At 51.0% G+C, this 18,760-nt stretch overlaps 1 protein-coding gene across 1 annotated transcript in view; it reads right to left on the bottom strand.

The window, feature by feature from the left end:
• ARK2C (arkadia (RNF111) C-terminal like ring finger ubiquitin ligase 2C) overlaps positions 1–18,760 on the bottom strand; it is a 50,690-nt gene extending 31,930 nt beyond the window's left edge. The window contains exon 1 of the mRNA XM_058824201.1: positions 18,700–18,760. Within this exon, the coding sequence (XP_058680184.1) occupies positions 18,700–18,760 (61 nt within the window). The remainder of the gene's footprint in view (positions 1–18,699) is intronic.

Raw genomic sequence — 18,760 nt, 5'->3', positions numbered from 1 at the left:
TGCTGGGAGGAAGGTGCCATGAGGTGCCATGAAGTGCCATGAGGCACCATGAGGCACCATGAGGTACCATGGGGGGCCATGAGGCGCCATGAGGCACCATGAGGTGCCATGAGGTGCCGTGAGGTGCCATGAGGGGCCGTGAGGCACCACGAGGGGCCATGAGGTGATGGGTGCATCAGGAGAGGCCCCAGGGGTGAGGGCCTTGGGGTGACAGACCCTGAACACCTCAAATAGACCAGGAGGGGGATGGTGATGTTTGTGAGGGTGGAAACACAGAATCATTTGGGTTGGAAAAGCCGTCTAAGGTCACTGAGGCAACCATTCCCCAGCACTGCCAAGGCCACCACTGACCCATGTCCCCAGATGCCACATCCACATGGTTTTAAACCCTCCAGGACTCCACTACTGCCCTGGGCAGCTGTGCGAGGGCTGGACAAGCATTTCCATGGAGGGATTTTCCCTGATGTCCAACCTGAGCCTCCCCATGCCCAGCCTGAGGCCGTTCCCTCTGCTCCTGTCCCTGTTCCCTGGAGCACAGCCTGACCCCCCCGGCTGTCCCCTCCTGTCAGGAGCTGTGCAGAGCCACAAGGGCCCCCCTGAGCCTCCTTTGCTCCAGGCTCAGCCCCTGCCCAGCTCCCTCAGCCTCTCCTGGGGCTCCAGCCCCTTCCCAGCTCCGTTCCCTGTCCTGGACACGCTCCAGCCCCTCAATCCCTTTCTCATTTTGAGGGGCCCATCCGAGTGGGGCCGAGAGCATCCCAAAATTTCCCACCAGTCCAGGACAAACAAAGCGCACCACACTCCTCCCTGCAGCACACAAGATCCTACCAGGAACCTGTCCAGCTGCCAAGTGGCAAGAAAAATACACATTTTTTTCTCTTCCACATGTGACCTCTAGGCCCCAAGGATTTTTTACTAATTACCAAATTTAATTTACTTTGCTGTCTTCTCAGTGCAAAGGCTTTGCCTTGCTGGGCCTGTATTGTTTCTGATGCAGCCTGCTGGTGTCCACAGAAATTTCAAATTAAATATCAGGCACACATTAAGGTCAGGCAGCTCAATTCCATTAGCAGGCAGCCAGGCTCAGCCTCTCTGTAATGAATGCTGCTCTCGCCTCCTAATGATAGCAGCAGAGGAACTGGGCAGTGCCAGCCTATGGTGATTGGCACCCCACTGACACTGGGGACCACTAAATTGATTTTAAAATTCCATTCATCTTCTGCAAATCATGGCTTAAGTCTTCCTGACCTGTGACAAATCTTCATGAGCTGCAATTTGAAAGATAGAGCCAAGAGGAAAGAGAGGGGGAAAAATGCACAAAAAACCCCTACAAAAAATTCCCCAGAGCAAGAAATATATTTCAGCTGGGTTGTTCTGTCTCAGCTTCAAGCCCTCTCCCCCAGGTATGATTCTACTCTCACTTTGTAGGAGAGGTTAAAGGTTTTTTAACCCACTGCCCACCACAAAGAGGACTCAGAGGATCCAAGGATGTTACAAGAGCCTCCCTGTTGCTGGACTCTGGGCATTGGAGGAGTATGAGCAGCAGAGGTGTCCTCCCCACCACCATCCTGACACCTTCCTGACCCACTGCAGCACAGCCAAAACCAACCACAGCCCACAGCTCCCTGCTCGTGCAGCTGAATGGGCTGGCTGCTCTCACCCTTGAGCAAAGGAGACCTACAAAGTTATCAGAAAATGGCTTTTCCTGCACACTTTAGCACACAAACTCCAACCCAAGGGTGCAGCCAGCTCATGTCTATACCAGAGTTTTACACCAGAGTTTATACCAGAATAGTCCAGGGTGCAACTTCCTCTAGATCCCCATCTCAGAGCGTGCTGAGGCCCTGGCACAGGATGGCTAACCCATCCCTGGAAGTGTCCAAGGCCAGGTTGGATGGGGCTTGAAGCAGCCTGGGAGAGTGGAAGGTGTGTGAGCAGCACCATTGTTTCAGAGATAGTTTGAAAATTCTCCTGGGGTGAAGAAGAGGACACAGGGAAGAGGGTGAAACAGGACTTTGAGGCACTACCACAGCACAAGGAGTATGGATTTCAGGCTGTGAGTTGTCACTTTGTTATTGCTGAGGCATTTGGGAGGTTTGTAATAGCTCTTTTACTCTGTAGAATTCACCCTTCCTAAAGAAAAACATTTATTCCCCTGAAATACAAATAACAGCTAAACACAGGCTGATCAGTTTAATAGTGCAGTTATGCCTATTAAAGCAACTGCAAAGCCAACATCAAGGCATTTCACATTAATTCCCTCTCAGTGACTCCAGATCTGATTCACTTTGACAAATCCCCTGCTATGAAGAAGTGGCCACAAATCCCCACAGCCCTCTCTCAGGTGGCATTGAAAGAAAAGTTGCTGTTGGACTCGAAAATTTTGTCAAGGTCCGTCAGGGAAAGAAAACCTGTTGATCAGAGCAGCCAGATAAGGAAGTTGTACAGGCAGTGCCAGCAGATGGGTTTTCCCCCAGATCAGTATTTTTAAGCAGATTTCATTAGAGGAAAAGGGGTGTGAGTCTCTCTTCCCACTGCTGTAGTGAGTGACCTTGGGAAAGTGCCTCCCCTAGGATTTTAATGGTAAAGCTATTATCTAAAAAGTAATATTTATTTGTGTCTTTGACATAAGGAAAGAATTGAGGTTTTCATTTTTCATTCAAAAGTCTCAGTTTTGTCAGTTTTCTGTGTCATTTCCAAATCTGTTTCCTGGAAGCAAGCAGAGACATCTGATCAAGTTTTTATGTCTAAATACAATCCTCCAGACATCTCCTGTAACACATTTCCTCAAGAGTGACCACAGAAAGAAGGACATGAGACAGAAATCTGCTTTTCTCACCCACATTTACATTTAGCCATGAATTTTACATGCCGAGGAGCAGAATCACCTGCATTTTCCCTGTTCCCTGAATTTTACACCGGGTGGTCTGCAAGACAGTTACTGGTGCATTGTGCAGGTGGAGAAATGAAGGTGAAAGTTCTAAAGCTCTTGCTCAGCCTTAGAATCTCCATTCCCAGAGATTCTGATGGGGATCTGCAGAGCTGGGGGTCAGCAAGCTGTGCCCACACCCACCTGAACCACACAAGGATGTTTGGGAAACCAGGAGCCCTTTGGGAAGAGCTGGGTTCTGCTCCAGGTGCTGGGCACAGATATTTGGCCTTGGACACACCCATGATGGTTTGGGTCATAGAATTCCAAAAGGGTTTGGTTTGGAAGGGACATTTAAACCTCATCCAGCTCTACCCCCTGCCATGGGCAGGGACAAATTCCACTGTCCCAGGCTGCTCCAAGCCCCATCCAGCCTGGCCTGGGGCACTGCCAGGGATCCAGGGGCAGCCACAGCTGCTCTGGGCACCCTGGGCCAGGGCCTCACCACCCCCTTCAGGATAAAAACATTTCTTCCTGAAAATGCTCTTCCTACTCAATTCCTTATGGGACAGCTGGGAGAGATCAAAAACTGTAATGAAAATAATCCTAGATTTTCCACTTACACCGTCAGTTCACAATGTAACTGGACCTTTAGAGAGAGCAGAAAAAGATTACAAGGGTTTTTTTTTCCTCCAGTGCTAACTGCTGAACCCAAGAGAAGACTTCTGCCTGGGTGGAAATAACAGAGCACAAATAACACTAACCTGTGTAATATCCACTGGATGGGGGTTCTGGCAGATATCAAGTACAGAAGAGAGGAGCAGCAATTACAAAGCAGTATTTCAGATTAAACCCATCTCTGAGGGGAAAAAAGTAACATCTGTTCGAGGCACAAAACCTGTTGACACCTCAGAACTCCCCGTTATACACAAAAAGGAATTAAATTTGGGATCTGAAATTCTCAGTGCTGTTAATTAAAGGCTGGCACCTCTAGAACATCAGATGAGCCACACACTGAATCTCTAAAATCTTTCTGGTGCTTTTGAGAGTGATGGACTACAAAGCATCTAACCCTTCCCCTCCATTCAGAAAAAACATTTTGAGCAAGCAAATCAATCTGAGCCCCCAGTTAGGAGCTCTGGGCTGATTCAGAAGCTGCCCAACATTTGGCAGGTCTGCAAACATCAAGCCCTGAAGAGGTGTCTGCTGGCTGTCCCCAAGCCCTGAAAACCCTCACCCAGGAAGCTGCTGGGCAAAATCCCAATTCCGGACTTTTTTGTACACTCAGGATGGGAGCAAATAGCCTCAGGTTGTGACAGGGGAGGTTTAAATTGGATGTTAAGAAAATATTTCTTCACTGAAGGAAGAAATTTTCAGGTCAGACTTTAGAATGGGCTGCCCAGGGTAATGGTGGAGTCTCCATCCCTGGAGGGGTTTGAAAGCCCTGTGGATGTGGCACCTGGGGACATGGGTCAGTGGTGGCCTGGGCAGTGCCAGGGGAGTGGTTGGACTCCACGATCCTGGAGGATTTTCCCCAACTTTAAGGATTTTATGGTTCTATGGTTTTGCAGTGGCCTCACCCCCACTTTTTACAGCAACAACAAAAGCTGTGTGAAGGGCAAACTTCCTCTGGGACCCTGAGCTCAGACATGCTCCTGAATGCCCCATTTTCTCAAAGACAAGGGTGGCTCATTCAGAAAGGTGCCCAGCCCTGCAGAGCAGCTCAGCAGGCTGCACCAAGGTCTCCTTCCCCCTCAATTTTGCAGGAACCAGCCAACAACCTCCTCCACCCCAGCCTGGAGGTGGAGACCCACAGCTCTCCTGACCATCACCCAGTGCTCCTCAAGCAGCCCCAGACCACTGAAGGCTTTTCTCTGTGTGTTGCTGTTTTCCCTTGACCCTCTGCTCCATCACCTGCTGCCCTAACAACTTCCTGAACCTCTCTCTGTGTTGTTACCCTCCCTCCTCCCCTATCACCCAGTGCTTCCACAACAGAGCACAGCTAAAACCTCCCCCACAGATGAAAACTTCCCAGGAATTTTAAGCCCTGCTCTTTGCAGAGAGACACTTTTCTCCCCCAGGCAGGTGGTTTGCCCTGACAGACAGAAAAAGCAACTCCTACAGCTGATGGGCTGCACCCCACCCAACCCCAAACTCAGATGTGGGGAGCAGATCATTCACCACAGGTGTTGATAGCAACAAATCACTTTTCATTGGCTTTTTAGTGCCTGAACCTTGGCAAACACTTCACGTTTTCACCATGCTGTTGTGCTCTGGGCTTTCATCTCTTTTCTTTCTTTCTTTCCTGTTTTTTTTTCTCTTAATCTCAAAGTCTCATTATATTTGTTGGCTTTCCCAAAGCTCCAGCTCTCTGGCTTGATGCAAAGTGTGCACGTCACGGCATCACTAGAAAAGCATTTGTTCTCTTTTGGGGGTGGAAAAATCCCCAATAGCAAGCAGGATCTGGGATTATTATGGACTGGAGAGGAGCACTTTGGCTCAGGGGCAGGGTGCCCACTCTGCACACCCACCTGCTCCATTAGACTTACCTCCATCAGGCTGCATTCAGAGAGGGCTCCCAGGGCCTCTGCAGAGGTGGCAGCTCCAAGCAGGGGTCGTTGGTGCCCTGGTGCATCTCTGCTGCCCTGCACCACCCTGCTGCCAGGCCCTGGCACCCCTCTGATGCCCTCTGCCCCTCGTGCTGGCCTGGATATCACCTCCACCTGCAGGGAATGCTGCCAGCCAGTCGGGTTCCTGCAGAGCATCTCCATCCCTGTTTCCCATTAAAATTGCAGGGCATTGGGAAGGAGCCCTTGCTGCTGCCCCACTCCCATCATGGGGCCACAAAGCTGTGACCAGTGATGCCACTGCAGCAAAAAAGAGGAGAGGCACCAGTGCTCCCTCTTCTGTGAAAGAGCAGCAGCCCTTTAGCACAGGGACTTCCTGCACAGTATCCATCAAAACCCACCACCCCCACCAAAAGCAGTGTTTTCTGGAAGTGAAACTCGAAGAGGGATGTGCACCCAGAGCCCACTTGGCACCACACCACGATGTTCCTTTCTCCTGGCCAAACAATGAACGTGGCTGCTCTTTAAAGCCAGTTAGGAGAGAGATCTGCCCAGCTCCATGCTCCCAACACCACTTATTACACCATCCATCACAGACAGCCCCCAGGGCAGCAGCCAGAGGACAGGGCTTGCTCTTCAGCCTCCTCATCCCTTCAGCCTCCTCATCCCTTCAGCCCACACTGAGCTCTCAGGGAGCTCTGGACACATGGAGAGCACTTCCTTACCCTCCCCTACACCAACATCAGGCCAGTACTGAAGCATCTCAAGTGTTCTCAGCAGGTTTGGGTCCCAGAGCCAGCACTAGCCACGAGGGAGATGTTGGTGCTTGGAGGAGGAATGTGATAAAGGAACAAGTCAAAAAAACTCATTTCATCCACAAGGGGAAGCTCAGCAGGTATTGTAACACGGGGTGGGAAATGAGACAGGTAAAGGTGGAGAAGTGTAGTGAAGGTAATGCCAAGAGTGATGCTGGCTAGGAGGAGGTTTAGGTTGGATCTCAGGGAAAGGCTCTTCCCCAGAGGGTGCTGGCACTGCCCAGGCTCCCCAGGGATGGGCACAGCCCCGAGGCTGCCAGAGCTCCAGGAGCCTTTGGACAGCGCTGCCAGGGATGCCCAGGGTGGGATTGCTGGGGGGTCTATGCAGGGCCAGGGTGTGGATTTGATGATCCCATTTGATTTGTGGGTCCCTTCCAGCTCAGATGGATTCTCAGGCTACTCATACAGCACACGACCAGGCCCAGAAGACATTTGCTGAGGAGCAGCAGAGGTTGAGTCTGCAGAGAGACAGAGGATGAGCCTGAGCCTGATGGTACCAAGGCCAGCCCAGGGGGAAAAGACCTCCCTCATGGCTCAGTTTCTCACAGGAAAAGGTCCATTGAGAGCTGCTGGGCTGTGGATAAGGAATCCCACGACAAGGACAGGGGTCCCACAAGGTCTGCATGATGCTTCAGTGTGCTGGTTTGGGCTGGGATAGAGTTAATTTCCTACACAGTAGCTGTTAGAGGGCTGTGTTTTGGGTTTGTGCTGAACACAAGGTTGATATCACAGAGATGTTTTTGTTATTGCTGAGCAGGGCTTGCACAGAGCCAAGGCCTTTTCTGCTTTTGTGTGGCCACAGTGGTGAAGATAATATAAAGTGAGGGGAAGAAGAGGAAGGGAGGGATGTTTGGAGTGATGGTGTTTGTGTTCCCAAGCCTCTGTCATGTGGGAGGAAGCCCTGCTCTCTGGAGATGGCTGAACACCTGCCTGACCGTGGGAAGCACTGAATTCATTCCTTGCTTTTGCTTTCCTCATGTGCACACTTTTTGCTGTGTCTATTAAACTGCCTTTATCTCAATCCACACAAAAGTTCTCCAGCTTTTACCATTCTGATTCTCTCCCTGATCCCGCTGGTGGGGGATTGAGTGAGGGGCTGTGAGGGGCTGGATGGGGTTAAACAACAATGAACCACTCCAGCATACCCCAAAAACTGCCCTGAGCTTCCCAGGTATTGAGGTTTGGCCCTGGATTTTCCAAAAGGGGCTAAAAATCACTTGTTGCACGAAGAAGGGAGAACACCAAGCAAACATACCTGGCATCCCAAACCCTCTCAGGAGGAACTGCTTCCTATCCAAGGGAACATGACTTCCTTCCCCCTGACACACATCCTATTTTTCTAATCCTGTGACTCCCTCCTGGCAATATTTTCCTTTCCCAGGACACCCCTGCACCATGCAGAAGGAGCACCTGGGAAGCACCACAGCCATCTGGAGCTGGCAGAGCAGGACTGTCCCTGCAGGTGACCCAGGGCAAGGTGACACATCCTGGCCCCCAAGGTGCCTCTGTGGTGTCCTGTGGCAGAGCACCCAGGATTTCCACTGGCAGGTTTGTAATCACACGTGCCAGACAGCTTTTCCTGCCCACAGCAAACAAGGCCATGGAGAAGGTGCTGTTTGCACCTGCAGGATGGGAGAGAATCACAGAATATCCTGAGTGGGATGGGAACTCACAGGGATCATGGAGTCAATGCCCCTGCACAGACCCCCAGCAATCCCACCCTGTGCATCCCTGGCAGCACTGTCCAAAGGCTGCTGGAGCTCTGGCAGCCTCGGGGCTGTGCCCATCCCTGGGGGGAGCCTGGGCAGTGCCAGCACCCTCTGGGGAAGAGCCTTTCCCTGATATCCAGGACTCAGCCCTGACACAGCTCCAGGCATTCCCTGGGTCCTGTCACTGTCACCAGAGAGGGAATATCAGTACCTGTCCCTCCTGTCCCTCCTCTCCCCCTCACAAGGATGTTGAAGACCACAATGAGGTCTCCTCTCAGTCTCCTCTCCTCCAGCTGAGCAGACCCAGTGCCCTCAGCTGCTCCTCACACAGCTTCCCCTCAAGGCCCATCACCTCCCTGTGGCTTTCTTTGGATGCTCTCTAACAGTTTAATGACTTTTTTTATATTGTGGCACCCAAAAGTGCCCTCAGCACTCGAGGTGAGGCTGCCCCAGCCCAGAGCAGAGCAGCAGAGACTGAGCTGGGTGAGTCCAGTGAGGAGCAGAGCAGTGGTGACACATCCTGGTCAGGATTTCCACTCTCACTGTCATTTTGGAAATGACCTCTGGCCCTTCCTGAGCCTGGAAACTCATCCTTGGTGCCAATGGAGGTGAGGAGGAGGAAGAGGCAGGGGCTGACATGACCTTCCTCATTTGGTAAAGGGCCAGCTACATTTTGTGACCTCCCATATCTTTGCAAGACTCATCTCAGGCATTATTAAAGCACTTTCTGTTGATTAGATAAATTTGATGGTTTCACAGTACAAGAACACAAAGGCAGTCTATTTCTGACCATTACATGCTTCCCAAAACACCTAACCCACCTCTAAGATACTTTAAAAATTATGTCAAACATTTGTGTATGAAAAATCCAATTTAAAGATCATGATGAATTGGTTTTATTCCCTCCATCCAGTTGGTGCTGTTTCATTTTTTGTCATAATATAGAATTTCACTTCTGGGGTTGTGGCCTATTTCATCTCCCTTCAAATGAACCATTTAAAAGCCTCTCCCCACCTCTCATTTTGTTGAAAAATTCAAGGACAATATAAACCCAGGAAAATAAATTTTCAGCCAGTGAACTGGAAAATAATCATCATCATCAAAACCAGATATTCTTATTTTCTAGTCCCTGGCAACTCGGTTCAATAGAACTGCCACCAGCTAAGCTGCTGGCCCACCACCCACTGCTCACCCATGCACTCCCCTGGCGCTGTGGGGACAGGACATTCCTTGCCTTGGGGCCCAACATCCATGCCACACTCCAATTTTCAGCTCACAGTTTGAAGGGAAAACCTGGGAGGCAAGAGTGTGGCCACCACTGGTCAATATACTGCAGGTGGGAGGCAGGCACAGCTGAGCAGCAGATTAAGGACAGAGATGGGTTTTGCTGCTGCTTTGATAAACTCGGGAAAACAGAGAATCAGCAAATCATTTAGACTGAAAACACCTCTAAGATTATGTCCAAACACTCCCCAGCACTGCCAAGGCCACCGCTGACCCACGTCCCCAAGTGCCACATCCACACAGCTTCTAAATCCCTCCCGGGATGGGGACTCCACCACTGCCCTGGGCAGCCTGTTCCTAAGCTTAATGACCCTTTCCATGAAAAAAAATTCCCCAATATCCAACTGAGCCTGCCCATGCCCAGCCTGAGGCCGTTCCCTCTGCTCCTGTCCCTGTTCCCTGGAGCACAGCCCGACCCCCCCGGCTGTCCCCTCCTGTCAGGAGCTGTGCAGAGCCACAAGGGCCCCCCTGAGCCTCCTTTGCTCCAGGCTCAGCCCCTGCCCAGCTCCCTCAGCCTCTCCTGGGGCTCCAGCCCCTTCCCAGCTCCGTTCCCTGCCCTGGACACGCTCCAGCCCCTCGGTGTCTCTCTTGTGCTGAGGGCCCAGAGCTGTCCCCAGCACTGCAGGTGTCCCAGCAGTGCCAGCACAGGGGACAGGACGTGACACTGCCCTTGGGCTGTGTCACACCCTGGCTGGCTCCCAGAGACCATCTGCTACAAATACTGAATCCCTACTTCCCAGGAAGTAGCCAGACATAACCTGGTGATGGGAAATAGAGTGTAACCCTTCTATTTTCCTTTGCTTTCTTTAAATTGACTTTATCTCAACAACTTCTTTTCCATTTTATTTTCTCTCTCCTCCCCTCCTGATGGAGCAGCTGGGTGGGCACCTGGTGTCCAGTCAGGGTCATCCACTGCAGTTTCCACAGGAATTTCCCACTCAGACCAAGGAGGGCTGAGCAAAACCAGCTTCCCAAATGCTTTTGGTGGACACTGGATAACATTTTCTCCGTTCAGGCTCCTGGAGATCTGCCTGTAGCCTTTTGATCCCAAAGGAGTTTGTGCACAGAGGAGCAGGAGAGAGTTTGGGGCTGCCAATGGGTTTTGCAGGGAAGGGGGCATTTCTTACAGGGTTGCATGCAATGAGGCATTCATTATTAAAAAAAGAAACAACTTTGTAACAACTCTAAGCCCGCTATCTCTGTGCAGGAAGCCTCCTCATTCCTTATCTCAGCCCCAGGAGATTTGTGGGATATCACAAATAACAGCTGGTTAAGATAAGGTCTCTCCCAACACACTGCTTGCTCCCAGCATCTGTAAACCCTCATCCTGATGGACTGAATGGACCAGTGCCTGGAGCTGCTACATCTCATCCCTTTTCAGTCCAACCCTGCTCTTTTCCAGACATTTTGAGCATATATTGTGAGGGCTCTTCCCTGCATTTCCATGCCTTAGGCACCCATCTCCAAACCCTCCCAAACATCCTCACCTTCCATCAGGGGAGCTCAGCCACCAAAGGCGCTCAGTTCTGGCACAGCAAAACTTAATCCACTCCCTGTCCCTTCCAGCTCCTAGCACAGAGGAAATCTCTTAATTTAAATTAGGAAAACCCCACCAAGGAGGAGGGGAGCTGTCAGGATCCCCCCGTGCTGACATGAAACCAGCAAACAAGGTGTTTGTAGCCCAGTGATTCATAATGCTGCAGAGTTTGCAGGAAATGTAGCGCCATTCACGGTTAAGAAATTCTCTTGTTTTCTGCTAAATATATAAAATAATCACTCATCCCCTGAGCAGCAGATGCAAATTACACCTAGCATTAGCCTCGTATGCCAACTGCTATAATTCTGGTGCAGCATGAAGCTGTTTCCCAAGGCTTTAGAAGTCCCTTAATCTGCCTTCTGACGTCAAATGACAAATTTCTTGCCTGGGATCATTAACGGGATGACTAATGAAAGCTGATAAGTGAATTTATAAATGAAATTAAAGATATTAATATTAAAGGCCAGGCTACAAGGGAGAGAAGTGTGGATTTAGCAAACCACAACAAGCAGCGTGGTAATCTGCATGAGATTTACAGCTCCTATCCTGACAGGCAAACGAGTGGTATTTTCCGCCTGGAGTTGTGGAAGCTGCCAGGCTTGATGGACACCTCTCCTGAAGCATCACCACCCCCATTACCTTCAGACGCTGGCTGAGATTTAAAAAGCTCCTGCTCAAGTTTAACTGCAAATGCCAAAGCAGGGATTAGTGCACCCCAATAGTATTTGCAAAGGTAGCTTCACCACCAAACCCTCCTGCAAACAAAATACCTTTACTCTGCAGCTAGTTTGCTGCCAATTTTTTTTTCTCTCTCTCTCTCTTTTAAGATAAAAACACACCTCAGACTAGGGTCTCATTCACCCCAGTGCAAATGCCAAGCAACTCCTTTAAAAGCTGAGGAGTTTGGGTTTGTTTGGTTTTATGCACGCACAAACAAGTTCAGGCCTTGCCAGATGGGAATCCAACCCCAGGTCCAGGCAGCTTCACCATGAGCCCACAGCTCCTTCCAGACTCCAGCTGCTGCTCTCTGAGGTTTGGGCCCTCAGGAGAGACTGCTCAGGTACCAGCTCCCACTAGCTGGGGATGGCCAGCCCTGAATGGACCAGAAAAACCTCCTGCATTGCCCCAGGGCACACAGGCAAACACAGGCACCTCCTCTGATATTATAAAACAAAACAAAACAAAAAAATAAAGAGAGAAGAAAGCTTCATTTTGTCTGTAGATGCCCCGTTTTCAGCAGAGGCAGCATAAAACTGGCTAGCTAGTTGGGCAAGTGGTCATGAGTGGTGACTCCTCATGCACCCACAGCCTCCAAAAATCCCAAGATCCTGTGGGAAGTGCCTCCATCTGGCAGCGAGACTGAAAGAGGAGTCAGATGCCACCAGGAGAGTGAGGAATCCCTGAGACACAGAGGAAGCACAGCTGGGGAGGGCACATTTGTTACAGGGATGTTTCCCAATCCCTTCCTTCACTGGAGGAACCCAGGGTGGGAAGCAGCTGCAGCAAGACAGATGTCCCAGGAATGGTTTTATTGAATGCCTTTTAGAGACACGTTCCAGCCTGGAAAAAAGGACAAGAGAATGTTTCCACAGCCGCTCTTAGCTCCAGAGCTGACATATGGTCTGGTAGGCTGTCCAGTTCCATCAGTCCTGCTCAAAGGAGCCCCAGAAGGTGCCCATGCCTGGTGCTCTCCTTGTTTGGGGACACATTTGCTCTTTGGACCATTTGGGAAAGGACATGGAGGGGTGGAGCATGGCAACAGCTCCATAGCACCACTCAAGCCTTCCAGAGGGAGCAAAAATGAGGAAAACCAGCATCAGACAATGGCTCTGACTGAGGTGAGGGTCACTCACACCTCGGGGTGTCACCTCCACACTGGGAGCAGCTGGGACCCCAGGGATGTGATAAGAGACACACAGACACCTGAATCCTTCCCCCAAGCACCAAAATCCTCACCCTGCAGGCGTGCCCTCACTTCACAGGCTCCCAGCCCACAGGGCTGCCCCTTACTCTCTCTTTGTCCCCACAACCTGCACCTTTGCTGCTTCCAGCACTTCTTTGCTGCTGACCCCACTGGGTGCAGTGCCTCAAGCCAATGAAGAGATTCTGTTCATTAAAGAGCCACAAGCCACACACACAGAGCTCTCCTGCAGGCACACTTTGCAGCCTTTAAAGGGAAGGAGAGAAAACAACAGAGGTTAAGGACACTTACCAAGAGGGATCCACGACAGCATGGGCCAACCAGCCCAATCCAGCTGGGGCTGGGAAATGCAAAGGACCATCAGGCAGGAAAATGTGTGAGAAAAGGTCCTGGGAGACTGCAAAACTGAGCAGAGGAGGAGCAGAAAGGGTTAAGAAAAGGTGGAGAGGAGGCATGGAGCAGATGAGGATTTCCTTTCCCTCCATTCTGGCTGCTGCTGAGCTCTCCAGCAGAGGAGCCCAGTCCTTGCCACCACCAGGACCTGTTGCAAGAGTCTAAGGAGTGATTGCACCTTTTTTTCTTTTTTCTTTTTTTTCTTTTTTTTTTAACCTTTCTCAAAAGACAGACTTTTCTCACTAAGAAGGTTTAGGAGTAAGACAAGACCACACAAGGATTTAACTTCTGGATCTCCCATGACGTCCTGTGCAGAGTTGCTTGGGAAACCACTTTGCCAACTCCAACTGCAGACCAACCCACTCCATCTACCCAAAACCAACCAAAAAGGAGAAAATTACCATTTCCCCCACTGGATGTTGTCTCCCCTCTCACTGCCTCACTGCAGGTCCCTGCCCTGCAGCCCCATGTTCCCCTTCTGCTTCCCAAACCCCAAACATCAGCTGAAACACCTGCTGAGTGCAGACTTGTGGGTTTTGAGGACCAAGCTGGCCATAAGCAGCACCTTGAAGCTCCACATTATGTGAAACCCCTGAAGAGAAAAGCCTCATGCTATCACCCAGCTCCAGGAGCTGCAGGGTTATGCAGGAACACCCAAATTCCATGAGACGCCCGAGAGCCACAGCATTTGGCAATGCCATCACACCCCTTCCAATTGCCAAACCAAATCTGCTCCTGGGGGTTACAGATATTGAAGACAATTTAATACAGGAGAAGTTGCAAATCTCCCCTTGGACTTCTCACTCCTTAATTTAGAGCCTCCCAAAATGAGCACTCCCAGGTTAAGGGTGGGAAAGGCTTTTCTCTGCTGATCTGCTGCAGCGCCTGTCCCTTTTTAAATACCTCTGGAGATAAGAATCTTCCAGTTTAGACATGAGGCACCCCCCAGTGCGTGGTCTGGGGTTAAACCAGCATGTAAAGGGGTGGGAGGGGATGTCCTTGCTACCCCCAAAAGAGCTGTATTCCCCTGTCCTTCCACCTGTGCACCCCCAGTGGCTGCCACCATCGTCCCTCTGATCAGGGGAGACACATGAGCCGGCAGTCTTGGATGTCCCACGTGCTCCCCGAGGTACCTGGGGGGGTTTTCTCCTACATCTTTTGGGGCAGTGCCTGCCCCAGCCATGCTCCATCCTCCCCTTTCAGCTAACAAGGAGCTGCCCAGGTTACGAGCAGGGTTTGCAGCAACAACAGAAACGAAACTCAAGACTTACTCTAGGAAAGTCCTTCCAGAAGGATCACGGAGGAGGACTCAGGGAGGCTCTGTGAGGCACCCACACTCTGCCCAGGGCACCCCAAGCAGCCTGGGCTGTGTCCCCACCGTGTCCCCAGCATCTGTGCCCCTGCACCAGAGCAGCTCCGGGCCTTTGTGGCAGACACACCCCCGTGACCGCCCCCGAGCTTCACAGCTTCTGCTGCTGCCTCCCTCGCGCACCAACTCACCGGTTCTTAAATAACACACTTCCACGGGGCCAGATCCGCACGCAGCAAGGTAAATCCAGATCAGCTCTCTCTTTAGGCTCTGCTGGTAATTCCCAGCATGAGCAAAACGTGACCACTATTTGTTTCTGCTTCTCTCAAAAAGGATGGAAGCTGTGCCACCAGCCCAAACCCCGTGTGAGAGACCCATCAGCCCAGCTCCCGTTTGCCGTCATTAATCGCGCACGGATGGGTGTGAGACCTTTACACAACCCTGACAGAAATGAACCTCAGAGCCCCTTTTGTCCGTGTTTGGGATTATCCTCCTCCTGTCACTGAAAGGAGTTATTTAAGGGAGCCCAGAGATACAGGTTGGTGCTGGAGAGACGTCTAGGCTTTACAGAAATCACTGCATGTGCCTCCACACCCACAGCAGCACCACCAGCACGTGACCCACCTTGGATTTCCTCAGCCCACCAACGCTAAAACAAAAACAAAAACCATAAAAAGAAACAAAAAAAAAAAAAAAAAAAAAAAAAAAAAAAAAAAAAAAAAACAGAAAAGAAATCATTTTCTTTGTACCAGGTGGCTTTTTCAGGACTCAAACGTGGCTTTTCCAGAGTGTCAAAGGAATTAAGTCATTAAAATGTGGATGAGTTTGATGGATTATGAGCTATGAAAGCCTGGTGGTTACTGACTAACAAGGCTGGGAGGTGGAGGAGGGGGGATGCTTCCTCTTGTAAGGATGTGTTTCTAACAAGACGGGTCAAAAATATGATGCAGATGATAAATTGCTTTAAAAGTTGCCATTAACCCAGCAGTTTTGTGCATTATTAGATTACCAAGGCATCCTCGGAGTGAGCACGCAGCCCTGCTCTGTAGCAGGGCTAATTTGCAGAGTGAGACCTGGGGGGGTTGTCACGCTTGCTGCAGTGAATCCCCACTCCCAACAAAGGGGCAGCTGCCGGCAGGTGTCCGTGGAGGGGATGGGTTTATCCGTGTTGGGGTTTGGGCTGGGGGCACAGGAGAAGGGGGTTTTTTATTTTTCTTCCCCCACGCCATAACCCGAATCTCATTGTCTCACGTGGCGTGGGGTCAGTGGGGGAGAAGGGGGGTTGAATTTAAAAAAAAAAAAAAAAAAGAAACGAAACAAAACCAAAAAAAATAAAAAAAAAAGGGGAGGGAGAGGGCGGGAGAGGGGGGGAGAAAATAATAATAAAAAAAAATCACATTGGAAAATGATCAGCCCCAACAGGCATGCATGTCTCCCTTCATGCAAGCGAGAAGCACAGCCTCCCTCCTCGGGATGTGTATGGGGACGTGTCAGGCACGGAGGAGCTCAGCGCTGGCCCGGGGCGAGGATGGAGCGAGAACAAAGGGCCACGGCATACACTACATCCAGGGGGAGCAGGGGGCACCCCACCGGGGCTCATACAGAGGGGGACAGGATGGCCAAACAGTCACCGAGGGACACGGAAAAGGAAATATGGAGAAGGAAATCATAAATAAATGTTCATAGAGAAAACCAACCAAACTCAGGATAGAGCTAGGAGAGAGGTGGAAAGGCACAGCCTTGCGAAATGATGCGTCTCTGAGAGGGATGCTGGGGTAAAGGCAGGGCGGGCTGCAGGAGCCACTGGCTTTTGCTTTGTTTGCCAGCGGCTCCTCGTGAAATTCTAGCGGGTGGGAACCACCGACCTGCTGAATTTGTCTTCCTCTCATTAAAGACCAATCACCAATGCTGCGTCTCCCCCCCGCTTCTGTGGAAATGTAATTAAAGACAAGATGCTTCCCCCGCCTCCCCTCCCGGCCCCGTCTCCTGGCTTTGGGAGCCCTGACTTCCCTCAGCCCCTCGCGGCATCCAAGCCAAAACGGGGAGGTTTTACGGGACCGTTCTGCAGACCCGGGAGAGGAGGTCTGCTGCAGGCACCAGGAGAGGTGACCACTACGATTATCATCGCCCTGCAGCCGCAGCAAAGCTGCTCGCTGACCGCAATCCATCCATTCCTCCACGCTTCCAGTATTTTAAGGCTCCCCGTGACTTTTTCTCCCAACCCCGTAGTTTGCCTTCTTCCTTTTTTTTTTTTTTTTTTTTTTTTTTTTTTTTTTTTTTGACCAAATCGAGTTTTTATTCAGAAGATGGTGGGCCTGGAGGCTTCGAGCAGGAAAAAATGTAGTTACAACATTAGCAGCTGGGACGTTTTTACGAGCCCTGCCTTGCAGGGGTCTAGCGGAGATATTTATAGCGTGCCAGTCGCCGCGGGACCGAGGCACGGCAACTTCTCGCCTGGCAGATGGTGGGCAGGGCACTCGCATGGATGTATACGTTTAAAATATACAGCTTAAAGATTAGAGGGGGGTTTTTTAATTTTTTTTTTTTTTTAATACAGGTTGGTTTACCTCTTGTTAATCGGGACTTTATAAAAAATAAACAATTTCCCCCCCCCCCATCCATACAGAGGGAGCAGTCTGGTAAGGAAGGTGTAATGTTGTAACTAGAATAAATAAGCAGCAGACCCTTCATCAATTTCTTTTTGATTAATAATGAGGGATTGGATTTGTACACTTTTTTTTTTGGCTGTTCTGCGGTAAAATGAAGAATTCTGCATCGGCACAACAGCAACATGGACTGTGCGCTGGGAAGTATGTACACACAGACTAATGCTGAGGGGAGATATGGGATAGGAAGTGCGGGGGGAAAAAATGTATTTAAGAGCCCCCATATCTGTTCTACAAGGGAGAAAAAATCCACTCACTCAAACCTCACGATGAGGGGAAAGCAAGGAAAAAATCTAAACAGCAGGATACGACAATAAATGGGAAAACAGCAATAGAAAAAGCACACTAGGTTAATATAGGAAAACTAGTTTCTTTATTGAGAGATCGTATATTAGTATTAGTGGAATCGTGTGTAACAATGTCATCATGCACACAATACAAAAAGGCAAGGCCCACCATGCCATGGAAGGGCAACAGAACAAAAGCAGCGTACACTGAGCAGATGTATAGGCTACAGCACATTACATTTCAGCAGGGTATGTCTCTACAGAGAGATTTACATCAGAAACTAGGTAATGTAAAAAAATACAGACCATGCTTTAGTTTTAGTACAAGAAAAAAGGTGGAGATACACAACCAAAGGATATTCGGTACAGAAAAAATTACCCACAAAATAAGAACAGGAAGTAATTTAGCACAGCAGAAAAAAATGTTATCCCTGTTTAATGGAAAACCATTTTGCCAGTCGTCTCTTTCGGCAGCCCGGTTTGTTTGGGTTTTTTGGTCGGTTTTTTTTTTTTTTTTTTGGAGGGTGGGGGGTGTCGCCGGGCGGGTTGTCGGGGCTGTGCCGGCGGGACGGGACACTTGTGGCTGCCGGCAGGGCCGGGGCTGGGGGCGATGCCCGCGGGGACAGCGGTGTCACCGCGGGGACAGGGATGCTGCACCCCCGGGCACTCGCACCCCGCCGCCCCACTCCCCGCCAGCCCCATTCGGGGAGCCGCGGCCAATCGCTGCGCTTCCCCTCCCCAAATTTAATGGGCTTTTGGAAGGTTTTCAAGCAGGGAGGTGGGACCAGATGACCCCACCGTGGTGCCCTCCAAGCTCAACCGCCCCGGGATTGTGGGCTCGGCCGCAATTCGGGGGCGTTTGGCCCCGCCGCACCCCAAAGAGACTCTGCGACGACGACCACAGCAAAACGAATCCACTTAACAGGAATTTACAGTGCAAATGTAACTCAGCTACTACACAGGATGGAGGTACAAAAATGGCTGTTATCGGCTACAGCTACGCTGGGATGGCCTGGTGGCTACGGTGAGGGGTGGGGGTGGGGGAGAGGGTAAATTAAAAAATAAAATAAAATCCGTAAAAGAAGAACGGGAGGGGAGGATGGGGGAAACAGATCTACCGCAGCGGAGTCGGGAGGTGCGGGCGGGAGAGGGGTCCCGAAGCGTGGCCTGTGTGGGGCGGCAGGCGCCCCAGAGCGGGGGACGCCGCCGGGCTGGGTGAGGTGCGCTGAGGGGAACGCCTGAGGGGCAGCCCCCCCTGCCTGCCGCCGGGGACCCGGGACGCGCCGCCCCCCCTCGCCGCCACCAGCGGCCCCGGGACGCGAACCCGTGTTGCCGGGAGCGGTACCTCTGTTGCGCACGGAGCCGAAGACGGGCAGCACCAGGTATCCGACGTGCACCAGGACCAT

This window comes from Ammospiza caudacuta, chromosome Z (assembly GCF_027887145.1).
Source record: "Ammospiza caudacuta isolate bAmmCau1 chromosome Z, bAmmCau1.pri, whole genome shotgun sequence".
NCBI lineage: Eukaryota > Metazoa > Chordata > Aves > Passeriformes > Passerellidae > Ammospiza > Ammospiza caudacuta.
The sequence above is the reverse complement of the archived record's forward strand: the minus strand, read 5'-3'. Positions and strand labels throughout refer to the sequence as shown.